Here is a 25,389-nt window from a genome sequence, read left to right as displayed (position 1 = left end):
GGGGTGGGATGGCGGTTGGTGTTTCTATCATGCTGACAATGTCGTTGTGTATCATGTCTACGATGGCGGTGATGGTGTCCCGGTCCAAAGGGTACAGGGTGTGGATCTGCTCAGCAGTGAGGATGAATGGACTGGCTCTGATGCGTGGGATTGTTGGCTGCCTGCGTGGTGCCACTGGCTGTGCTGGTGGGGCTTGCTGGCCCTGCCTTGCCCTCCTTCTCCTCCTGCATCTCCTCTGTGCAGCCTGTTGTTGTTGTTGTTGTTGTTGTTGTAGTTGAAGTTGTAGCACTTGCATTGCTATCAGGTCCTCCAGCCCCAACATTGGTAGTCCTATTGGAATCATTGTGGAGTGTGACTGGGTGTGGGAAGGGGTTGGGTGTGCTCTTTTTGTTCTTCCTGAGTCTGTATTGCCTCCACCTGTGCTGATTCTGTGCACCTGTGGCAGCTGGATTCACTGCACAAGGCCCTTTACGGTTGGTTCGCGATGGCGTAATTAGCACTATGGCGGTAAGGTACTTAACAGGCTGGGTGATGGCGTTAGGTGCATGTCTGCTTGGGTCTTCATTCGCGTAGCTTTGCGTCATGCCGGTATTTGCGGTGTGTCAGATCACGTGCGCGCGTCCTTGGTGCAGTTAGCGGCAGCGTTAACTACGATGCCGCTAATGGCATCGTAGTTAACGGTCACGGGTCATGATCGGACCTAGCGGAAAACGATGCCGGTAATCATTTACCGGCATCGTTTTTCACTTACCACCTGGGTGGTAATGAGGGCCACTGTATTGTTATTTATGTCGTAGAGAAACCCGTGGTAGCAAGAGTTAGATCTGAAACAATGTATTTGAATGACTTGGTCAATTGTATAGCAAGACGACAACTCCCAGAATGCTGCAGGCAACGCTTCCCCAGAGCTTTGTCTTCCTCCCTCCCTCCCTGAGAGCTGCCGTTCCTTGCGAGTGTCTCTCTGACACCGTACAAGGCGGAGTTTGTATACAGAGGGGAGAGCTCAAGGGAAATGCCTCAGGTGCGCAAAGCAAGGGCAGGGCAGGGCACTCCCCAACCAGCCTCGCCCTGCTCCGAGACACGGGCAGGTGTCCTGTTCTGCGTCCACTCGCGCACACGTAATCTGACGTGGAGAGGGAGAACCATGTCCCCACAAACTACGGCGAGCGGGACAGCATGAAGGGCTTGGCGGGCTGCTTTTGAGCAGGGAAGCAATCATGTGCTGGCTTGGAGCCGCCCAGGTGCTGCTGCTAGTGCTGCTGGATGCTTCCGGTAAGATCGGACAGGAGCGCCGTATGACGCTCCTGCACTGCGGCCTGCAGGGAATCCTGCCCCATGCGTTACTGCTGTTTTAAACACCTTTTATTGTATATTTCAAAGAATAGCATAGGTAGCACGGGGCAGCTTCACGTTATCGCGAGCGCCCTGTTCCCCTCCTTCATTTGTGCGTCCCATGTTTCATTCTGTAAGATGTAGTCTTGGGGTATCTGAATGAAACCAATTGCATGCAAGTTTGTGAAATGAAACTCTAGGACACGACGCCCCCCTTCTTTCTGCACCCCCTTGTTGATACATCTGTTAGTAGTGCTGCATAGGTTGTTACTGTTTGTGCTGGTTTGCAAGGAAGCAATCTCCCGGATATTTAACAAGAAATGCATATGTGCTTGTGTAGCGAGGCAGTTGCGTTTAGGAACTAGTTACATGTCGGACTTGCTCGGTGCAGGAGTTGGGCCGGATTTCCCTGGATCCTGAACCTGTTTAAACAGTTTCTCTCCAGATCTTGAATCAAAACAAAACTCCAAGTCTGAGCCGCCACACACTGCGCCCACAGTGATCAGCTGTTCGCAGCACATAGGGACCTTCCAAGCTCGGAAGAGCTCTGCTCGGGTTTATCTTTTTTGAGTTTCGCATTTAAGCAGATTCAAGTTGGATCTCTGCGTACACAGCAGTAGGTTGACAATCGGAAGCTGCTATTGTCCTTGCATGGTGTGAATGTTGGTTGATTACAATGGCAGGTATAGGGTAATATTATCCCCATAAAGAATGTCGCCATGCATATAGTTGCCGGGAAACGGCACAGGTGACATTATTTATGGGGACAATGTATAGGATAAATGGGAGCAGGGGCTGCAGGGGTGAAACCCCACCCCTCCATTTACAAAAAAATTAAAATTGCGTTTGCGTGGGGTGTCCCCCGCAGGTTCCATGTGATAATGTTGCTGCAAAAAAACTGCGCTGTTGGTTGATGGAAGAGTTGCGTAAAGGTGCACGATGTGTGACACAATGATTACAATTGTCTCATGCATTTTCTTTAATTGTGTTTCTTTCAGTATTATTAGTACAGTTGTAAAACACAAAGTGACTTGCTTAGGAGTACCTTTCATTCCATTCTGGTAATTGTGGGTTCCTATTCAGGGCTCAGAAAATAAAGCTACAATCGTATTTTTCTTACTCAACATATTGTGAGCAGGGACATCATTTAACAAAAACGCTGGGGTATTGGAAGTGACATCACACAACCCTTAACCTCCGTCCCCAAGTGACATCACAGGAAGTGATGGCCCACAACCTATATACCCTTGACAAAACAGGAAGTGGCATCACAAAGCATTGTTCGTCAGTACACTAAGAAACATATGGTTACCATATAAGAATGGATCACCATTTGCAGCGTTAATTGCAGTGTGATTAGTCCAATATCACCAAATTACTGTGGATGTAAGCAGACATCCCAGGCCAAATGATGCCATGCAGTGGAAAACAAATACACGAGGCTATTGCATGAAATGAAAGAAGGCGTGTCAACAAATTCAACCCTTAGAAACTGAGCCAAAACCAAGCAAATCTTTAGTCCTCCCCTGTCAGGATATGCAAAACATTTTTACAAAAACAATAGATTCTAGCAGGGTACATATAGTTATAGGTGTTGGACGTATAGACATTTCTTACATGTTAAGTGTGTAGGTATTCTGTTAAGATAACGAAGGCAAAGTACCATGGGCACTGCAGGCCAGAACTTGGGTGGGTGCCCCAAAACCAGCGTGTAGCCACCAGGAATGGAGCAGAAGGGGTGGTTTAAAACAGAATTGGGGGTTTAGCAACGTGTGGGCCCAGAATGAAACAACCAGTGTTGCTGTAAACCGGGGTTGTGTCATGTTGAAAGAATGGTGTGTGTGTGTGTGTGGTTCTCAGTGCTGGAATTACAGGGACGCTGAAGATCAGGACTGATGTGATCGATTGTCAGGGGATGCGCAGGCGAGGCTTCATGTGTGTGAGCAATACTAATTGCCCCAATGCTAGCATAACTTATTAGGGCAAGTGTAAGTTTAAAGGGACTGCAGATGCCACTGCTTAAGAGTTCAAGGCAGATCACTGCGTGCATTAATAGAGTTGTGAGCTTCCGGCACCGTTGAAGTATGCCAGAATGCATTGATGGGACCGTGGGTGGCGTCAGTTAAAGAATACTAGAGGATGCTGCAGGTCAAGACTGAGGTGCACTGGGAGAGTCATGTGTGGTTCATATCAAAGTGGCTAAGCACCCCTAATGCTGGAATAAAACGGGCAGCATGAGTTCATGATATGATCGGTTATTTGTAATGCGCTTTATTCCAGGAGGTTTCTAAGCGTGGACCCGGGGATTGAACCTGTGTTGCTCCGTGCTGTCTTGTTTCCAAGCCGAGTATGTTGCCCCTGAGCTATCCTCCCGAGACGATCGTGATGGAGGTGCACTGATTGAGCTATCTGTGTGTGAGCAGTGCTAGATTACATTGGGGTGTTGTTTATGGAAATAGAGGTGTGTTCCGCATAGCTAAGCTGGAGTCCCTGCTGGTGAAGTGACAGGGTGTCCGTAGGGCCAATGCTTGAGGTGCATTGGCAGAGCTGTGTAGGGGCGGGGATTTTTGACACGCATGTGAGAGCTGAGGTCCACTGGCAAAACTGTTGGACCCAGTTCTGACATTGGAGGTGATGCCACAGCTTTGGATTGAGGTGCAATGATGGAGCTATTCCTAGAGAACCTGGCCATCAAAACAGGACAAGGAAGTGGGCGAAATTGGTAATTATTTCAACTTCTTACCCTCCCCTAAAAACCCAATGATGTATAATTAGCGATGAGGTGCCACCAACTCTACGCCGCAATTAATGACTTAAAAGGCCTCCTTATAGACAGAGCATTGAGCAGGGGCGCTCGCATGTAGTGCAGATGTACTCGCAGACTGAGCAGACTGACGGGGACTCGCAAGCAAATGTGCAAGCGGAGCCGAGATACCCACGGTGCAGATGTGCTCACTGCTCCCACCCAGAGGAACATCAGACAGAGCAGTGCCCCCCTCAGAGCAGAGTAGGTTCTTGCATGCAGGGAGGTCAGTGATTCTCATGCAAAATCTGCACTCACTGAGAGCCTCACCTGACCCCGATGGTCAGCCCAGAAGACTCACTGGATCCAGAGATAAGGGAAGTACGGTTTTCTTAGTAACGTTTCCCTGCTGTGCAATATTGTACTGGGGGAGGGGCAGAAGCTATGGATGACTTTTTTTCACTTGCCCCTCAAGTTCACAGTGTTTTTGAGAATCTATGTAATGTTAAAACATCTTTGCACTTTATTTGATGTCTGAGGCATGAACCACGAGTCTTCTCATGTGATTGCAAAACTAAGAATCACTTTGCTTTTTGTACAATGTTACACATTCGAATTGCAATCAAGCTGAAGTGTTTTTTTAGAGATCAGGAACAACAGTGATATTCATTTCAGCTTTAATTCCTTTTGGTTGACACATTTTTGGACTGAAGGAGTTCATTTTGAACGTACTTATGCTTTCGGCTATAAGCATTTTCATCAGTGAACATCTGCAGACAACATACCGGGATTACATTTACCTTTCCCCCAGTGGGGCCCAATGCTATCTTTTCATATGCCCTAATTTTTCACCTAAATTATAGCCTTGCAGATGCTGTTTTCTTTGTTGCAGACCACGGAAGTATTTCTTGATGTGACTGCCAACACACAACCCCATCACACCTCCTTCCCCCAACACAAAAGTGTCACCGGCTTCTTGTGCACTCCTTGCATCTCCACCATGTCATGAAGATCATAGACTGGTTCTTTTCTCACTCGATGGTGTTTTCTTGGGCTTCTAAACTTTCTCCCACCAGATGATTGCAAACAATGGCAATGGCTCATCCAAAACTACGTGTGCAGCAATGGCAGAGGCATTGTTGCTGAAGGAAAGAAACATACAGCATGTTTGCCACGTCACGGGACTTGGCAAATGCAAAGAACACAACAGACGATGCTATATCCCCAGACAGTATTAAACATTTGTAATGCCAATTGAGAGTGAAGCAGACACCTGTAAGGGGAAGGGCTGTACGTGGCTGTAATGACTAGAGAAACAAAAGAGGTGATGGCTGGAAGGTTTAGAATCAATCTTAACCTCTGCCATTGCTCTGAGCTACCGATTCAGACCATGTTCTTTGCCTGCGAAGCCATTAGAAAAGGGGAAAGACCATATGCAAATCAGGCTTGCTCCCACCCCCAAAGGGGTAGTCCAGCCCGAACTGCTCGGTCACATCCCATCTGCACGAGACCACAAGCATCCCCAGACATGTTTCAGCCTTGTTGGGCCTCATCAGTGAGGAGTAGCTTGAGTCTCTATGCCCAGCAGGCACGGGACCCACGTCTGGGCATACCCGTCCCACTCGGGGTGACAATAGCAAAACAAAAGGGGTGTTCGGACTGGACTGCCCCTTTTTGTGGTGGGACCAAGCCTGATTTGCATATGGTCTTTCCCCTTTTGTAATGGCTTGGCAGGCGAAGAACGATGGTCTGGAGGGTTGCCCAAAGCAATGCCAGTGGTTCAGATTAATTCTAAACCTTCCAGCCATCACCTCTTTGTTTTTGCTTTGTAATGAATAGAGCACAGCAGACCGCACTATAGCCCCAAACGATGTCAAACCCTTATGATGCCAACAGAGAATGAAAGAAACCCTTCTAATGAGAAGGGCTGCGAAGCGATGTAGCCAGTACTGTATCCTGATATGTTTTAACCTTCGCCGCGTGGTAGCACTAGAAAAATAACCTTTTTTCATTTACCAAATGTAGGAATTAAAAAAAAAAAAAAAAAAAAAAAGAAGTCAAGAGGGATTTTCTCTTCACGTTAGGCTATCAGATTGTTGGCTCTTTGGGGTCTGATGCTTTGTAGCCCTTTGAGGTTTTTTTTCCATTTCATGGCAGACTGCTGGCATCCCAAATGTTGGAAAATGTAAGAATTTTATCATGGCCCGGTCTCTCGCTTGTAGGACCTCTCGGTCTCCACTTCTGTGTAGGCGCCATTGGATCATGTGTCGGAAATTACGTTGTTCGGAAGTGAATGAGCAGCAAGGGTGCACTTGCAATCTCTGCTTTAAACGGCACAGAGGCCCTTGTTTTGTCAGCAGGAAGTTCTGTCATGCAAACGTGTTACTTTTGTTTGGTTTGGAGTGACACCATTCTATGGCAAAGGTTCACCTTGACTGTATGGTTAACGCTTCCCAGTTCAAACATTGCAGTGCGGTGACACATTGTCCCTCTGACGTCCGAAGACCGTAGGCCTCGGCTCTCTGTCAGGTGTGAACGGGTGGTGGAGGGGTGGGCAGAGAGGAGAGGGCCGTTTCAGATCCAAACCGGTTTTGAAGAAGATGGTGCTGTGTGGAAGGAATAATACTTGTGAAGTGGACGCGATATGATATGATATGGCATTTATAACGCGCCTATACACGAGTGTTTCAACGGCGCGACGAGGCAAGGTGGGGGAACAAAGGGAAGGCGGAGACGGCGATCTTACTAGGCCAGGCAACATTGAGATCGCGATTACATGCGAGATTTCATGCAGTACCTTCTGGCTTGCTCCTAACATTACTGTGCTATACCAGTAGCTCTAATCATTTTTTGTTTTATTTAATACGTCCATTATGGTTAATCCAAACCTTGTTGCTCTAATGAACATGTGTAATATTAGCTGACAACCTAGTTCAGATTGGAAAATAAGGAATGCAGGTTGCAAAAAGAATGGGGTTCAATATGGTCTGAAGCGATCCTACTTAAATATCAGACTATGGTGTGTATGTTTGAGTATATGGGAGGTGAGCATTGCTCTGATTACTTACCAGTAATCTTCATTACTCCTAGTCCTACTCTTCCTCATCACAGTACTATCATCATGAGGTCCCTGCCTCCGACACAGGACCTTCTTCTATTTCTTTTACTCCCTATAACTCCTCCCCTTAACCCACGTCACTTAGTTTAACATAACCAAGCCGGAGCATGGGACCTTCCCCACAGGAAAGGAGAAGAGGGTCATCAGTACTGGGAAGAGGGGGACTAGGAGTAAAGAAGATTACTGGTAAGTAATCAGAGTATTACCTCCACTCTTTCTAGTCCCAGTGCTTAGCTCACGAGGCATACCATAGCAGCAACTGGGGAAAAGGTCCCAATGAGACACAGAGCCAGAAAAGTGCAGAACAAAAAATTCACACCAATTCATATCCCCACTGACAAAATCCCAACCCCGAAGGAACTATCCCCTGAGTGGGATACATTCAACCGATAGTGGTTGATGAAAGTGCTCTGATCTGCCCAGGTAGCTGCCCTACAAATCTCTTGCAAAGATACCCCCCGTGCATCAGCCCAGGAAGCCACCAAACCCCTGGTGGAACGCCCGTGAACATTCGCAGGCACAAGCAGCCCAGAAGCCACATAGGCCACGGAGACACCAACACGGATCCATCGACTAATGGAAAACACAGAGGCCTTCTGACCCGCACCAGCAGGACCAAAAGTAATCAATAGACTATCAGACTGTCGGAAAAGGGCAGTCCTACCAAATACTGCCAACACTACCTGCCGCTCATCAGTGGCATGCTAAGCCACCTCTCCGGCATTTGTGGATCCTGAAAAAAGGCAGGGAGAACCAGATCTTGAGAGTGAAACCGAGACACAACTTTAGGCAGGAACTTTGGATCACACTGCAACACAGAGTTCGTCAGGACCCTCAGAAAATGGTGGTGACACAACACAGCCCCAGTCTCCCCCAGCCTTTGGGCAGAAGTGATAGTGATGAGAAAGGCAGTCTTCAGCATAAGGTGCTTAATGTCAATTTTAGAAATGGGCTCAAAAGGAGACCCCTGAAGGAACCGCAAGACAAGAGGGCGATCCCAATGGGGGAGACCTTTAGATTACAAGGATGGGCAGAAGAAAGACCCCGGATCAACTTCCCCACCAACACCTTCCCATCCAGGTGGCCATCAGAGTCCGCCAAGAGGAATTTAATGGAGGTCCATTGAGAGCGAAGCTTGGAGATTGCTAGGCCCTTTTCAAAACCCTCCTGGAGGAATTGGAGAATAGCAGGCAGACCAGAACGCAGGGGAGATCCCAGACCGCCCACACCAATCCCAGAAAGGGCTCCAGTGCCTGCCATACACCTTCAGAGTAGATGGTCTACAAGCATTCATGATAGACTAAACCACAGGACCTGAATACCCCCGAGACATCAACCTAGACCGTGCAATAGCCATACTGCCCATTGAATCTGTCAGACTCCAAATCCCAGACCCGCCTGTAGGGGAAAAGTAAACTTCGGAATCAGCCAAGGTTCCCGGGACTGAGGTTCCATCAGAGAGGGGAACCAGCTCTGGCGGGGCCAGAACAGAGCAACCAACACAGTCAACCTGGACTCCCTGATGTGCTTAGATACAGAACGGGGGTCCCGAACCTGACACTGATCTCCACAAATAACCTGTCAGACGGCGGCTGAGATCTGCTCGAACATTTTCTACCCCACTCTGACATGTGAGGCCACCAGGGATACCACATGTGACTCCCCCCAAGAACCTATTTGAGCAGCCAGGGCATTCAAGGAGCAGCCGGATCCCTCCTGGCGGTTGACATATGCCAATGCTGTGGTATTGTCCACCCGGACCAACATTGCCCAGCCTTCCAGAAACACCCGGAAGTACACCAGAGCCCGGAGAATGGCACATAACTCTCTCCAACTGGAAGATGGATGGCTCTGCTCAGGAGCCCACAAACCGTGGGCTGAGAGGACCCCCCCAATGTAGCCCTCCCAACCCCTTTCGCTGGCGTCTGTAGTAAGAGAGGTCACAGGAGGACGGACCAGAGACACCCCTGCCTGGAGATTCATAACCCACTACACTAGAGGGACCCTCTGAGTGGGAGACACCGGGATCAAAGCCTCCTAATCTTGAGAGGTCGGTAGCCAGTGGGAGAGTAGATGAGGCACCAGAGGACGCAAATGAAGACGCGCCCAAGGAACCAGAAACGTGCAAGACGCCATGTGCCCTTGCAGCTTGAGCAATAGGCGAGCCGAGACATACTGCCTCCTGAGAATCCTGCCTAGAGCAGTCAGCAAGCGATTGACCCTCTTCTGGGACAGAAAAACTCTCCCCATCCTGATGAAAACCAGATCCTGACAGGGCTCCATCTGAGACTTCTGCCGGTTCACCAGAAACCCCAGGCCAGCAATGCCTGGCAGACCAGCTGGAGATGAGTCAGGACTTTCTGCTGGAGGGCTGCCTTGATCAACAAATCGTCCAGGAAGGGAAAAATCTGAATTCCCCTCAGGTGCAGATGTGCCACCAGGGGAACCACCAGCTTGGTGAAAATGCTGGGATCCCACTGCAAAACGGAAGAACTTCATGTGACAGGGGCGGAGAGCCACGTGGTAATATGCATCCTGGAGATTCAGAGACGCCATCCAGTCCCACCTGGTCGGTAGAATGTTCTGCAAATTCTTTATTTTTAAGGGTTCCTTCTGGACAAAGCAGTTCAGAGCCCTGAGGTAGAAAATTAGGCGATACTTCCCTGAAGGTTTGGGACCAGGAACATCCGCTAGTAGAAACCCTGACCCTGAAGCAGGAAAAGAACGGGCATGATAGCCGCCTTCAGCAACAACTCTCCAGAAAGAACATGGCATGATAACCTGTTCTGAGATGAGAGTTTGAAGCACACGCTTTTTGCTCACTGTACCTTACACAGATGGGAAATAACTATTTGCATATCAGTCTTTGTCCCGCCCACATGGGCAGTCCAGCACTGAAATGCTATGGCAATTCCTCTCTGAACAAGATATTTCCCATCTTTTTCTTTCTACACCCCTTTTCGTTCTCTCCGCTCTGCTAATCTTTTCCTACTCTCTCCTCCTCCTCCACCCTGCGCCCCCCTCCCGCTTCTGCTCCTTCCAACTCCTTGCTCCCTTCCACTGGAACCGCCTCCCCCTTCACATCTGCTCTTCTCCCTCCTACCCTTCCTTTCGCTCTTCCCTAAAATCTTCTCTTCCACTCACCTCCCTAACACCCCATGTTTCCTTTCCTCCTCCCTACCCCTCTACTCTCACCTCTACCTCCTGCTCTTCCTTACATTCTCCATCCCCCCTACCTCCTTCCTCCCTTCCCCCTGCTCTCTTCTAGTCTCACTTTTTCCTCTCTTCTTCCTCTCACATTCTTGCATTCCCTCTTTCCCCCGCTCTTACCTCCTCTAACAGCTACTTCTCCCTTGCACACCTCTGCCCCTCCCTAGACCCTCCTCAACTCTGCAGTATTGTAGGGTGTTCTTTATACTGTTTTCAGGTTGTGCTTCAATTGTCATCTTATGCTTGCTGTATGTTACTTGTTCTCTTGTAAAACACTTTGGAGTAAAGGGCTATATAAATTTAATAAAATACAAAAAGCATGTGCTGCATCTCAGAACAGGTTATCATGCCATGTTCTTTCTGGAGAGGAGCGCCTGCTACCTTTTTTGAAATAACTCGAGAGAGTAGTTGCTGTAGCCAACCTCTTGGCCCGTCATCTGGGTACAACAGTCTGAACCATGCCATCCTGGACAGGGGAGACTGGAAGTTCACTTGATAACCCCTCCGAATGGTGTCTAGAACCCAGAAAATCGAGCAGCCACCTGTTCCCTAATGGAAAAAACAGCTGGATACACCCGCCCACCATCCTGTCCAAACCATCAGGACTACTGTACCAGACCCTGACATGAAGAGCATGGAGGACCCAAGCTTGTTCTCTGAAAAGAGTGAGAGGAGGAGCCAGGGAAAGACCGTCCGGTCCCTGCCCCCACACCTGAGGAAGATTTCTTAGTCGAGGTAAATTTGTGCCGCAATTTGTCAGTGTGTTTGTCAGCATGAAACACTTTATGCACTTTATCCTCAAGCGAATCACCAAAAGGTTTGGAGCCATCAAAAGGAAGTTTTAGGGCAGCTGCCTTGTGAGAACCTTCTGTTTTCCAATACTGCAGAGGCACATGCCTCCGGGCCGACACACCAGCCCCCATGGCCATGGCCGAGCCACACACTCCATCAAATGCCAGATCGGAAAAAAAGTTCAACCTGTCTCTGCATCTCTGATAGCAAAGGGGCACAGTCAGAACCCCTATCCATGGCATTTTTCAATTTCCTGAAACCACTTAGCACAGTTTCCGCCATGTAGGAACCATAGATATTTGCCCTGAGGTCCAGATGTGTACCAGCTTGAACCTTCTTCAGGCTGGAATTAACTCTACGGTCCAGAGGGTCCCGGGCAGGTGACCTCCTCGGCCGACATGGAGGAGCGAACCACCATACTGGCAAGGATATCAACCTCCACTGAATCCGAGAGCAATGTCTCACCCCGTTTGAATGAGTAGAGTTTGGCCATAAAGTGGGGCATTGCACTCTTCTCGTAGTCACGCCTTTTCCAGAAGGATCTTATCCCGGATATCAGATACCAAAGGTAACCCCATCCTTGGGTATGCCTATACTGGTTAATTGTGGGGTCAGCCCCCTCCACCTGTACCAAGGGTTCTGAAAACCCCATGAAGTCCCAAACTTGAGCAAGCACTTCCTCCACCTCTTCCCTGTCCAGATTTTTCCCTTCTACATCAGCCAATGAGGAACAAGAAGCGGCAGAGGACACCAACTTGCTGAGTATACATTTAAATGGTAGACCAGGAGAAAACCCTGCCAATGAGGAGATCAAACAATGTATCCCCTTGGGAACGGGCCTTTAGACATAGTATCCTTCCATAGCTCACCTCCCCTCTGGAGGCGGAGCCCACCCGCCTCCCGAAGGTACATCAAAGAGACGGTATGCTGTGCTGTAACGCTCAGCCACACCGGCAGGAGAAAAAGGCATTTCAACATACATATAGCCCCCAACTCCTTACTGCACCCTGGGCCCTGCAGGACCCGGGTCGTGATGCCGTCACACCAGCCTAGAGCCAGGCAAAAAAAACGGGCGAGGCTTCGCACTCAACTGGGACCCAAGCCCTGCAGGGGGCCCAGGGGCATGCTGCACCTGAAGGAGCTGAGGGCCCGCCAAACAGCCCCACCTGGGGTCCAGCAATCATTGCTCCCCAGAGCCCCGCACCGGGAACAGTTCAACCTGCCAGAGGCAGGAAAAATTAAACTGAGTTTGTTTTGTTTTGTTTATTGATTAGTATGGTGCACTAAACCCAAAGGTAACTGGGCGCAACATAGTACAGAATACATGGTTACTTCAAGCTTGGTTACAGAATAAGGCACATATGTACATGATAGATATATACAAATAGTTGATAAGCAATGTAGTGCAACAATATACATAAATACAAGAGGAGACGAGATTCAGAGGCTAGCTGGTATGCAGATGGTCCTAGTGATCATTGGAATGTAGCCATTTGAGGATGTTACGTCTAAAACTGTAATAGGATTGATCTATTCTAATGTCGAGTGGGAGTGCATTCCAATACTGGGCCGCCTTAACCGGGAAGCTACTACCGGCTGTTTTTTTTTTTTTTAAATTAATGTATTTATTTATTTTTTTTGCCTAAATTTAGGAATCTGTAGGCAGTAGGAGTTGGCAGCTCTGGTAGGGTGGGGCGATGTTGTTTTCTTACTATTCTTTCCACAGGGTAGGGGGGTGCTGCATTATTAAGGCACTTGAAGGTTAGTGAAGCTGTTTTAAGTGAAATCCTGTTGCTAATGTTTAACCAATGTTGTTCTTTTCTTATGTTAGAGATGTGTTCTCTGGGGGGTAAATTGAGGGCAGTGCTAAGGGCATTATTTTGCAAAATTTTAATTTTGTCAATGGTGCATTTGTTAGCTCCCAAATACAAGGCATTGCAATAGTCAAGTTTGGAAAGTATTAGGGCGTTGGTGAGAATGATGCAGCTAGCTTGTGTGCAAGTATAGGCGGTGGAGGATGCTAAGGAATTTACCTGTTTCTTCATCGTCAAGGTAGACTCAAGGTAAAAACCTATTGTTTTCACTACTTTGGCTACAGTTATTAAGTTACCGTCGATGTTGAATGCAGAGTAGTTGGGGCTAAGCTTTTTTTTATTATTATTTATTTATTATTATTTTTTTTTATTTAGGCTGCCACAGCAAAACCAAGGAGTAGGATTTCGGTTTTCTCATCATTCAGGCAAAGGCTACGAGTGGCCATCCATGCCTGAATGATGAGGTATATTTCATTTACCAAGGCCGTATCAGAGACAAGGTTGCCTGAAAGGGGAATGAGGATCTGTGTGTCATCTGCGTAGTTTGAGTAGGTGACATCCCATCTATCCAATTAGTCAAATACGGGCTTGGTAAAAATATTGTACATAGTTGGTGAGACGCAGGAGCCTTGGGAACACTGCATGCTATTTTGATGGGGTCTGCTGATGCCAATGTGGCGAAAACGCTCATGGTTCGGTTGTCGAGAAATGATTGGACCCAGGCTATGGCCTCGCTTGAGAAGTGGGCAGCCGATGCCAAGTGTTCACACAGGACCGTGTGATCCACCAGGTCAAATGCCGCTGACTGGTCAAGGAGGAGTAGCATAGCAGTGATTCCCTGGTCGTTGAGCTTGTCAATTTGAGTTTTGAGATCAATTAAGGCTGTCTCTGTACCGTGATGTGTTTTATTAAAACAAGAAGGTGCTGTTACGCAAGGGATTGGTCACTTAGGTGAAATTATTCAGACAAAGTTTCCTAGTCCAATCCGTCTTCAAAAAATCATTTATACATTCAATCACAAGAAAAGAACCACCATATCAGCCACAAGTGTTAAAAAATAAAATATGATTATATATATTTTTGTTTGAACAACAAATAAAAAGTGTTCCATATAACAATCAGACAATCGCAAAGAAAAAAAGGAAAACGGATGAGGCCCAACTTATAAGGGCACAGTAAATTGTAATAACACCTACACAAATATATGCATATTCTTGAAATTATAAAAAGTGTATAGAATTAGCAAAAAGGTGAAAGATACATTTATTGAAAAGAACAAAATTACAGAAATTCTTGAACATAATTTACACAAAAAACAGTGAATCAAAAACCGGCCCAAATTGACCGTTATGTGAAATCATAGCCTGTGGTACCTACAAGCAAAGTCTATTCGCCCTACGATTAATGCGAGAATTGTCTTGTACCTAAACACTGTTATTAGTTCAGGAAATTGGTTTAAGAAAAAGGAAGGAAACAGATCCTTCTTAGTATCCCAGAGTGAAAAATTCTTATCTAGGATAGGGTCTGCCAATGCAGAAGGGGGAGCCAAAAAGAAACCAGAGTTCCTTCAGTTGTTGGACCCGTTATAATCCACGATCCAAACTTGCGATGTGGTCTGTCAAGACCTTTAATCTCCTCTTGTAACAATGCGTTTTTTGCGGAACAACAATGTGAGTTCAATTTTCCAAAAAGGAAGGTCTGCCTTCGCCAGGGCAGTGGGTAACAGGACCCTGTGATTCAAGGAGATGAAAGGAAAAGGAAGGCTATTATAAAGGTGTTCAATTGACCACTTGCATAGGAAGGAAATGTCAACGTGTAAGGAACGTAAAAATACTCGGGTTGATAAATACATCTACATTTTTAGTTATTTGACAACTCCAAACTATATGTATGTTCCCATCCTTCGTGATATTCTTACTACAGGGAAGAGGTATCACTGGGGGAAAGAAAATAATAGTTATGAATTCCCTCTATAGTCTACACATGGATCCCAAGCCACCTGACTTGAATATTACCCTCATGGTAGTACCAACGGTAAGGCTCATTGTAGAATGATCAAAGAAAAAGAGAGGACACAATCTTACCTAAAAAAATAAAAATAAAAAAAACAAGGTCAGGATAAGGAGCATTAGAAGTATATGTCTGGCTCCGGTCTAGGTCTATGAGTGCTGTAGGGCACCAGGTTGGAGAAGCCATTAGTGTCTGGCAACTATGGGCAGTCTGCCAAGTGTGGTACACCTGGAGGAGAACGAGAAAAATGGGGGGGGAGGGGGTTTGCCAGGTTTACGAAGCTGCATGTGATGTGATATGCACGTTTTCATGTTATGTGTGTGGATCGAGAAAAATGGGGGGGGGGGTTGCCAGGTTTACAAAGCTGCATGTGCTATCATGCACGTTCTCATGTTCTGTGTGTGGATCAAGAGGCGTTGTAGTTTGTGTTTTGTCTATATTCAAAATACCTGTTTTAAAGTGGTTGCAGCTGTTTGCAGTATATTGAAGCTCGCAGCCGTGTCGCCTTTCAATAGAACAAATCTCGTTGTGGGCAGGACTGCAAATCCGTGGGAAAAAAGTCTTAGTTGTTTAAGTTGTTAATGCTTCAGCGATTGTGTATAAGCTGATGCCAGTCGGGAAGGAAAGAAATCCATTTTCGTAAAGGTGTGGGCATCTGGGGAAGACATATGTAAATAACGTTATGGAAAATGTCCCCCTGCATCTTTTGGTACCGTGTTGTGGTCTAAACCCCGATTGCAGGCACCTACGAGATGGTTAGATTCGAGATGACACAGAATTTGTAAGTAAGCTACTCTATTAGCTCAAGGAGGAATGGTACCGTGGTAATAGGCCTATAGTTGGTTTGGATAGAAGGGTCTAGGGATTGCTTCTTAAGTAAAGGTAAAACCCATGACTATTTTAAGTTGTTTGGGATAGTGTTGGTGGAGAAGGAGGTATTAATCAGTTTAGTTATAAAGGGGGCTAGGTCCCTTGCTGCATCCTTAATTAGTTGGGCTGGGCAGTTGTCGCCCTTACAGTTGGAGGGCTTAAGGGATGCAATCAACTTTTCAGTTTCCTGCATGGAGACTTTGGCGAATTTGAAAGGAACTGGGCCTGGTATGTCTGTGATCGGGCTAGTAAGTGGTGTCTCGTTAGGGGTCAGGGAGGCTTTCTTTTTAGTCGTTTTAGTTTGAAGTGTTACTATTTTGTTGGTTAGGGCATTTTGGATGCTGGTGCACCATTGTGTATCTTTAGGTGTGTTGTCAGGTGGAATAACCGGGGATTCTAGCTCCCTTAGGATAGTAAATAGTTCCTTGGTGTTGGAGCTTGTTTTCGAAATCCTTTCGTTGACTAGATATTTTTTATTTATTTTCTTTAGTAAGATTTAATTTTTATAGTTGTTAGCAAAATGTTTAAGGTGCAATTTGTTTTTTTCAGAAGGTGTGTGTCTCCATTGAGAGTCTAGTTTCCTTTTTTGCGTTATTCTTTTAGGCGAAGGGTGAACCAGCCATTGAGGTGTGCTTGTTGCTTGCTTTTGCGTAGCTTCAAAGGTGCAATAGTATCCAGGGCTTTATTCATAGCGTTGTTATAGCTGTCCACAAGGAGTTCAGGGTCCAGGTTATTAGGGAGAGCATTAATGATAGGGTGTAGGAGAGGAAGGAGGTTGTCTGGTGTGATGTTTTTATTAGATCTAGTGGGTAGGGGGGGTGCCATGACTTTGTCTTTGGTAATGTGCTTATCCAAAGTTACGGAAAAGTCGATGAGGTGGTGGTCTGTCCAATGCTGAGGGGTCATTTTATTGATGGCAGTATCACAGTTCAAAGTGGCGACCCAGTCAACGGTTCTTTCTTTGGCGCGCGTTGGTGTAAGGACATTTTGTGTGAGGCCATGTTCATCTAGCATGGTAGCTATGGATTGGGCTGATTTGTCTTCAGGGTCATGAAATCCTAAATTAAGATTGCCTAGTAATAGAATTTGCGAGGAGTCTTTAGTATTGTTGGCTAAGAGGCTAGATGGGTCCTCAAAGGTGCTAGTGGGTCCAGGTGCCCTATATATTAGATAAATTGTTAAGGTGCGGCAGTTGGAGATGGGTAATGTAGCTGTGAGTAGTTGAGGTGGGGGGTTGAGTTAGTAGTCTTAGAGCGAGAGTAGATTTTGCAATAATGGCAAGACCACCTCCTCTGCTGTTGGGCATGCCCATGCTGATTAGTTGGTAGTTCTCTGGAATGGCTAAGGAGATTGCTGGACCAGCAGCTTTATGAAGCCAGGATTCCGTGACTGACAAAAGGTTGAGGTTGTCAGAGGATAAGAAGTCAGCGATTTCTGTGGCATGGGCCACTAAGGATGTGGCATTGGTCAGAGCTCCAGAAACCGTAGTTGAATTAGGCATATTCTGGAGTTTTATGGGAATAAGTTCGGGTAAGTTAAGATGTGCTAGGGCTAGAGAGTAACTCAGGGTACCGTGAGGTGGTTTTAAGTTGGTTGTTAAGGACCTTGATGCTGTGAGCTGTGGGCTCGTAAAGGCAGGGTAATCTAGCTCGGAGTCTAGTATTTCTGTCCAAGGTGGGACATGGTACATGTTTAGTGAGGGACATGATTAAGCAGATTAGTGGTAAGGTAAGACATAGTAGGAAGGTCACCTGGGTGTTTCTGAGGCACATAGTTATAAGTGGGTAGGGTGTTAGAGAAACAGGCTAGTACAATGTGGGCAGGTGCATACAATTCAAGATAGGCTAGTCCTACATAGGCTAGGCATAGGAAGAGCAAATCGGGGCAATTCAGCGTAGGCAGGGTACGTACAGTTCAAAATAGGCTATGCTCATAAAAGGTAGGCATAAGAAAAGCAAGTTGGGGCAAAGTAATGTGGGCAAAGGTGCATACAGTTCAATAGGCTGGTCCGATATAAATGGTTGGGCGGTGCATAGGCTGGGCAAATTGAAGAGTGGTGCAGATTGAACCACAATGGGTACAGTATCAGCGGTGCAATGGGCAGGAACACAGAAGTGGGATGGACCAGATGGTAATATAGCATTAGGTTGGCACGAGGAACAGTCAGTAGGCACCATATCGGAAGGGTACAGTGGACATGTAGGGTAGGCTGAATCAAGTGACCTTGTAATGGGCGAGAGTCAACAGCTCGGTGAACCAGGTATCAGTAGTGACACATAAATGGCATTGAGACGTTACAGCAATTAGTGCAGAGTACAACTGAACCATGGGAGGTTAGCATTAGAGTGTTTGCAAATACAGCAGCACCGTACCTGATAGAAGGTTGGCTTAAGAAGGTGGATGGCTGATGCATGAGATTGTCCTAGGCGGTAAAAATGTCTCATAGTGGGTTCAAAGGAGCAATAGTACCTTACGAGTTGAACTGGGCAGCAAGCTGTGCTCACCGGCGAACAACGGCAAACGAGGCATTTTTCCTTCTGGCCTTCTTCCTTCCGGCAGAAGCTGTCCAATAAAATGAACACACACATAGGTTGCTTAGCAACCGAAGTGAGCCTCGCTTTCGGGCTGCGTTCCGCCACCCATTTTAGGGCCAGAGGTGCCTTAGTGGAAAAGCAGCCGATTTACAGATCGGCGTTGGCTGCAGGGGAGGCACACAATCTAGGCACCAGGGTGCTCACCTGATGGTTGATGGTAGGGGATTCTAAGCTCATACGTGGGCATCGATGTGTCTTGTTGCCGTGGCTCGTGGTCAGGCTGCGAAGTGCTGAGCTGCGGCTGCAGCAGGAGATGGACTCCTGCCCTCTCTGCTCCAAGATGGATGGAAGGGGAATGGGGGCAAATGCTGCAAACGAGGCCTTTTTCCTTCTGTCCCACTTCCTGAGGCCGGGTTCCTTCCGCCTGCGCCTGGGTTAAGGGGCAGAGTTATAGGGAGTAAAAGAAATAGAAGAAGGTCTTGTGTCGGAGGCAGAGGCCTCATGAGGTAAGCTATATGAGTGGGTACTCCCTAATTTTTTGTTATCGGGGGGTCAAGTCTGATGGAAGGGAGAGTCTGCAAAGAGAAAAAGTACATGACAGACTGACTATCCCTCTCTAATGGTCCTGTGAAGACAGAGGTTTAGATACAGAGAGACTGCTAACTTATTATGCAGACTAAGCACCTTGTGCGAAAAGAATTATTTCAACTAAATGAAATGTAGCAAAATCATAAATCACTTTAATGTTCATAAAAACATAATTAAAACTATTGACTTCTACGTTAAACATTCATACATTTCATTCTACTCGTACGTTTTACAAACACGGGGTTCTACAATTTGAATGGTCTTCTAGCATATTAATTATTCACGATATGCATGACATAGGAATAACATGTATGAGTAGAATGAAAGGTATGACTGTTTAACGTAGAAGTCAATCGTGTGTTTTAATTGTTTTTATGAACTAACATTAAAGTGATTTATGATTATGCTACATTGCATTTAGTTGAAATAATTCTTTTTGCATAAGGTGCTTAGTCTGCATAATAAGTAAGCAGTCTCTGTATCTAAACCTGTGTCTTCACAGGACCATTAGAGAGGGGTAGTCAGTCTGTCATGTACTTTTTCTCCTCATGAGGTAAGTACTGGGACACGTAAGAGTGGACGTGGAGGTAATGCTTGTTCGTGGGTGAAATGCGTACGGATTAACATGACGACTTCACAGCAAGTAATGGAGGAGAGGAGGACTGGGGTATTCCCTTTTATCGCAGGCAGCGTGACATGCACCTCCTAAAAAGCCTTTCAGAGGAATTTCATGCTAGGGAAATGTCTTCTGCTCCCCTTTGAGCTAGGCTGCCCGATGTGCATTTAGAGGTCGGTGTGAGGACCTTTTACATGAGGCCAGAGAGAAATATGCTCCGTTAGCGACATTTATAGGATGGGAGGGTGTGACATCTGAGTTCCTAACGTGTGGACTGCTTCTCCTATATCAATAAGTGCTGGGAATAAATAATTTGCATGTCGGGCAGTGTAACATGTGTGTCATTTTCCATCCCATATTTGCCTTTTGGGCAAACTTGTTGATTGGGAAATATTTTGAAAAACAGTATATGCCAGTCTACCACAACGAGAATGGTGTGAGACCGGAGACTTTTCTGTGTGGACAAAGATCAAGAGCATTGTTTCTTCTCGTGATGTCCTGTATAAGGCGGAAGGGTGAGAGACATACAAAAAGTCATAGAGCCTGGCATACTAGCAAGACATGGCTGCCTGTGCAATTGCAAATTGTCGTATCTTTTGTATTCTTTGCAATGTAGCCCTGTGCATTTGTGAAGCCTGCCACTAAGAGTAGCATATGCAACATCCTTCCATACATTTGGCCACTGCTTTTTTGTTGATCCCTTCTTTTGTGGGTTGTATGCTTTAAATAAAGATGAAATGTTGATTATAATGTAGACAGATACTACAAGAAACATAGGAGCACATGTGTAAAATAGTATTTTTTTAAATGTTAAAGTGCGTGTTTCAAGTTCAGAACATGATTTGCAAAATAAAGTTTCACCTCCTATTCAGCTTCAATGCACTATTTGATATGATATATGATATGATATGATATGGCATTTGTAGCGCGCCTATACACAAGTGTTTCAAGGCGCGACGAGGCAGGGATGGGGGAACAAAGGGAAGACAGACAACGATCCTACTAGGCCAGGTGTCATTCAGATCGCGCAAGTGCAGGGGTAGGGGGAAGGGAGAAGGTGCAAGGGGAAGGGGAAGGGGGGAAGTGCAGTACAAGGTAAGTAGAATAATAAATAAAGAGGGCCAGCTGGTGGCAAGTGCAAGGTAAGTGCAGACAAGTGCTGGGAAGTGGGGGCTGTCGGGATACAGAGACAGTCCCGCAGTGCAGGGATTGCCAGGGAGGGGTTGCCAGGTAGGCAGTGCAAGTCGAGAGTGGCAGGGCCCAGGATCGGGGTCGGTAAGAGTGGCCCAGTTGCAGATACAGTGCAGTTTCAGCAAGAATTAGCAGGGGAGGGGGAGAGAGAAAGCAGAGGCAAAGAGGAAGGTTTTGAGGTGCTTCCGGAACCGGAGATGGTCCTCCTCAAGTTTCAGGGAGACAGGAAGGCTGTTCCAGAGGGAGGCCCCAGCCGCGGAGAGAGATCTACCCCCAGCTCGTTGCTTCGAGAAGCGGCTGACCCTGAGGGAGTTGGAGACGGATGAGCGAAGGGCTCGGGAAGGAAGATATTTAGGAAGAGAGAGTTGAAGGTATTTAGGCCCCAGGCCCCAGAAGGCCTTGTGGACAATGCAGAGGGTTTTGAACGTTATCCTTGCAGCCACTGGGAGCCAATGTAGAGATTTCAGTCCCGGAGAGATTCGGTCCCTGGGCTTGAGGCCAAAGACAAGTCTCGCAGTTCTGTTCTGGATAAGTTGCAGAGGGCGGAGAGTGGAGGCAGGCAGATTAAGATAGAGGCTGTTACAGTAGTCCAGCTTTGAGAGAACCAGGGCTCGGGAGACAGTGAGCTTCTAGGGGAAGGAGAGGAAGGGAAGAATGCCTCTCAGGAGGTGCAGCTGGTAGTGTGACTTCTTTGAGACGTCAGATATATGAGGAGAGAAGGAAAGTGTGGAGTCGAAGATAACCCCGAGGTTTTTTGCATTGCAGGTAGGAGCAGGAAGGGGGCCAAGAGAGGCCGGCCAGAGAGCTGCAGGGAAGGAGGGAGTGGGTGTGCCGATGAGGAGAATCTCAGTCTTACTGGCATTAAGGCAGAGGTCATTAGCGGCGCACCATTCCTGGATAGCAGACAGTCACAGATGAGGGAAGGAGAGGAGGAGGAGGAGGCCGAGGGTAGCCTGAAAATGAGCTGGGTATCATCCGCATAACATTGAAAGTTGGGGCAGAGAGCAGCGATGCGGTGGGCAAGGAGTGCCAGATACTGGTTGAACAGCCAGGGGGAATGATTAGATCCCTGGGGGACACAACAGGTGGAGAAAAAGATGTCAGAGAGGAAGGACCCCAGTTGGACCTGGGAGGGTCAATTGGAAAGGAAAGAGGTCAGCCACGCCAGAGCCTGACCAGTGATACCCAGGTTATCACGAAGACGGTTGAGCAGGATGGCATGGTTGACAGTGTCAAAGGCAGAGGAGAGATCAAGCAGGATGAGAACACATGGAATGTTAGAGTCAAGGTTCGAGAGCAGGTCCTCACGGATGTTCAGGAGAGCAGTTTCCGTGCTTCTGGCAGCTCTGAAGCCAGATTGATGGTCATGGAGACTTCCAACAGATTCAGCATGGAGGTTAAGCGGGGAGATGGCCAGTTTCTCCAGGAGCTTGCCAAGGAAGGGGGTGATGGAGATTGGGCGATAGTTAGCCGGGCAGGAAGGGTGCACAAGGGAGTGCTTGAGGGGGGATGGGAAGACTCCAGAGGCGAAGGAGTGGTTGCAAAAGTCAGCCAGGGCCGAAGCCAGGGCATCGATGTGGTCCTTGATAGTTTTGGAGGAACAGGGGTGGACCTGTTTTGACGAGACTTTCATAGATCGGACTTGTCTGGCAACCTCGTCCTGCAGAAAAAAGGGGAAAGGCAGAGAAGGAGGGAGGAGGGGTGGCTGCAGAAGGGGCAGAGGAAGAGATGGGAAGAGAAGGAGGGAGGTGAAAGGAGGAGAGTGAGGACAGGATGACAATCTATATTTGGCTGAATACTGCATATGCTATTCAGTACATTCTTTGTCGTCTCCCACACCTTGCACCTAAGAAAGAGAAGAGATAACAAGACATCCTATGAAAAGCGTGGGATATTATTTATCAATTCACAAATAAATAAAGCAGGTACAAATGTACTGTTTAATAAAAGCACTCAAAAGTAACATTGGTGGAGTGGATCGAAACCTGGGACCCACTTGACGTGGAGATCACCTAGTTCATGAGATATGACATGATATGTCATTTCTAACGCGCCTGTACACAACTGTTTCTAGGCCTGAGCCATTCGTCCATTCTATCCACGGTACACCAGGCAGGCACTCAACCCCACAGTCACTGATGTTAGAGAGATCAGTAGGTGCCTGAACCCCCCGCCCCCCTACGTGCTTGAAAGGAGGGTCCACATCACACAGTGGGTTTGTGGCTAGGGTCAGTGTTTTGAAGGTGCAGGTTCTTCAACTCCCATTGAATGACATGGGCCAAATAATGGAGACCAGATAAACGGAGCCTTGGCTTGGAAGGCTCTGTCCCAACATGTATCTGAGATCATTTGGGCCCAAAATGTGCCAAGTATGTTGGAGGGAAGGCTGATTTAAAAAAAAAAAAAGTTTGCTTTCAAGTATGAATCCATGCATATAAACTAGCAGGGCCCAAAGGGCGTGTTTCCTGCCCTTCTGGAAATCAGCGCAAAGCTTTGCAGCAGGGCCCTGGGGAGCAAGGACTGGCAGGAGCCACAGGTACCAAAGGCCCACCTTATGCGGTCGGACACTGACCGTTCCATCCTGCAATATCTTCAGTGCCAGTGAGGTTGGGCAATAGAGAGGCGACCTGGCGTTAGTGACTTGCCCCATTATGCATATCCAGGGCATCCTGCTGAAAGCTCTGCTAGAGCTCTGGCCACTTTGAAGGAACAAGTGGCATTTCCTAAATTGGGGAGAGATTTGCTGAATGTTGCTTGTTTCCCTGATTCCTAATAGATTGTTGGGTTTTCACGTTTGTCCTGCATTACATAACACCTTCCCTTCACAATTTCTAAAGATATTTCAAGATACTTACAAATGCCCCGCATTGATTATTCTGCCAATTTGGCATGTACATGTGCCCAATATAATTTGCATTGAATACTATTATTTTACTACAGTGTTGAGTCCAATTGGACGTTTGTGTTGTAAATTGCAAGAGCAGAGTTTAACGTGTTGAGAAAGACATCTCAATGTGGCAATGGTCGTTTCTTAAAGTTGGAAGTGAAAACGATAGTTTTTTTTTGTACATGGCACTAAATTAGTGGTACCTTTTTTTAACCTAATCTCTTTCCCTGGCAAATAGGTCATTCAAAGAGGTCATTCGAGTTTGTGTGCTTCATTCAGAATGTTTTCATTGCTTGTTTTACTGATGGCTAATTGCTCAAGAGAGGTGCACAAACTGCAGTCCCTGTGGCATAGGGTAGTGCCTTTAGCGGCTCAAGCCCACCCAGGGATGGAACATTTTTGCCCATACCAAAAGCCACAATATTTTTTGCCTGTGACACTTACTTGCTCATTTGTGACAATAACATAGTCCGAATCTTTAATGGGCAAGTTCAGAAGGGCAGAGCTGTACTACTGAAATGTCTTCCAGTGAAGCCCTTTGCTCTGGGATGTATGTCCTATTGTCCGGAAGGTTTCTCCACACTACAGATGACCTGCTGACATTCACTTACATGATCCAATTGAAACCATCCATACTATTTTCACCTAATTCCCGATCCACGCAATTGGATCCATCCCTCCATACAACCACCCCTACATCATCCATCTACACAGGCACCCATCCAGTCCAATGAAATCCACACAGTTCCAATCATTCAGAAGAACACAAAACTATATCCATCCATTGAAGAACAAACATCCATATGTCCAACCATCACCAGAGAAACCAACAAATCGACTCAACAATGCACATCCTCCCAATGGCATCCCCCATTGATCCTCACAATTGCACCCCTCTCCCATCCTCCATCCATAAGAGAAAACCTATTTGAAAACGCCAGACTTATTAGGTTTGCCAATGCCTATTCATGCATATGTGTGTTTCAGTCCTGATCATGAGAAACCGGTATCGGTTTATGCAACAGGAGGTTGAGGGTCCAGTATCGGTTTATGCAACGTGTCCAGGAGGTTGAGGGTCAAGTATCGGTTTATGCAACGTGTCCAGGAGGTCGAGGGTCCAACAACTTCCTTAAATATCAGAAACTGGACTTGCAGGGTGACCCGGATGTTTGCGTTGTACTGCAAATGGACATTTCACTGGTGTCTTGCTGCGTCCCAAGCAGAGCAGTACTGAAGTCTCCACAAGTTCTCCCTCTTGTTGTTGAGCAGTGTAGGGGAAGTGTGGTGTTTCGTAAGAGGAGCCTGTTCGGTGCTTGCCAAGCCCCGCTATTTCTGTCACGGCTGCGCAGAAAGGTACCGTTCGCCTGCATACCTTTCTCTCCTTAACTTTCATACAATGGACATGCTCGAGCTCTCTTTCTGGGCTGAGGGTTCGGCGTAGTTTGTCACCAAGAACTAGCATTTATTCACAAATCTGTTTGTATATATTTTGTGTGCCCATTTGATTAGATTAATAATCGTGCTATTTGATTAAATAAGGCCAGTGACACACAGATATCCTTCGCTCTCTGACTTGATTCACTGTTTTTTTAAAAAAAAGTGTTCTTTTAAAAAAAAATATTTTACTAAACATCAAGATTCATAAGAAATGCATCCAGCATTATTTGGAAGCAATAATGCATAA

At 46.8% G+C, this 25,389-nt stretch overlaps 1 protein-coding gene across 1 annotated transcript in view; it reads left to right on the top strand.

Moving 5' to 3' along the window:
* Window positions 1-1,052: 1,052 nt before the first annotated feature.
* The window catches only part of LOC138491215 (scavenger receptor cysteine-rich type 1 protein M130-like), a 1,027,000-nt gene continuing 1,002,663 nt past the window's right edge, over window positions 1,053-25,389 (top strand). The window contains exon 1 of the mRNA XM_069617602.1: window positions 1,053-1,272. Within this exon, the coding sequence (XP_069473703.1) occupies window positions 1,218-1,272 (55 nt within the window). The 5' untranslated portion in view covers window positions 1,053-1,217. The remainder of the gene's footprint in view (window positions 1,273-25,389) is intronic.

Source organism: Ambystoma mexicanum, chromosome 10, assembly GCF_040938575.1.
Source record: "Ambystoma mexicanum isolate Mex_15411 chromosome 10, UKY_AmexF1_1, whole genome shotgun sequence".
In the NCBI taxonomy this organism is placed as follows: Eukaryota; Metazoa; Chordata; class Amphibia; order Caudata; family Ambystomatidae; genus Ambystoma; species Ambystoma mexicanum.
The sequence above is the reverse complement of the archived record's forward strand: the minus strand, read 5'-3'. Positions and strand labels throughout refer to the sequence as shown.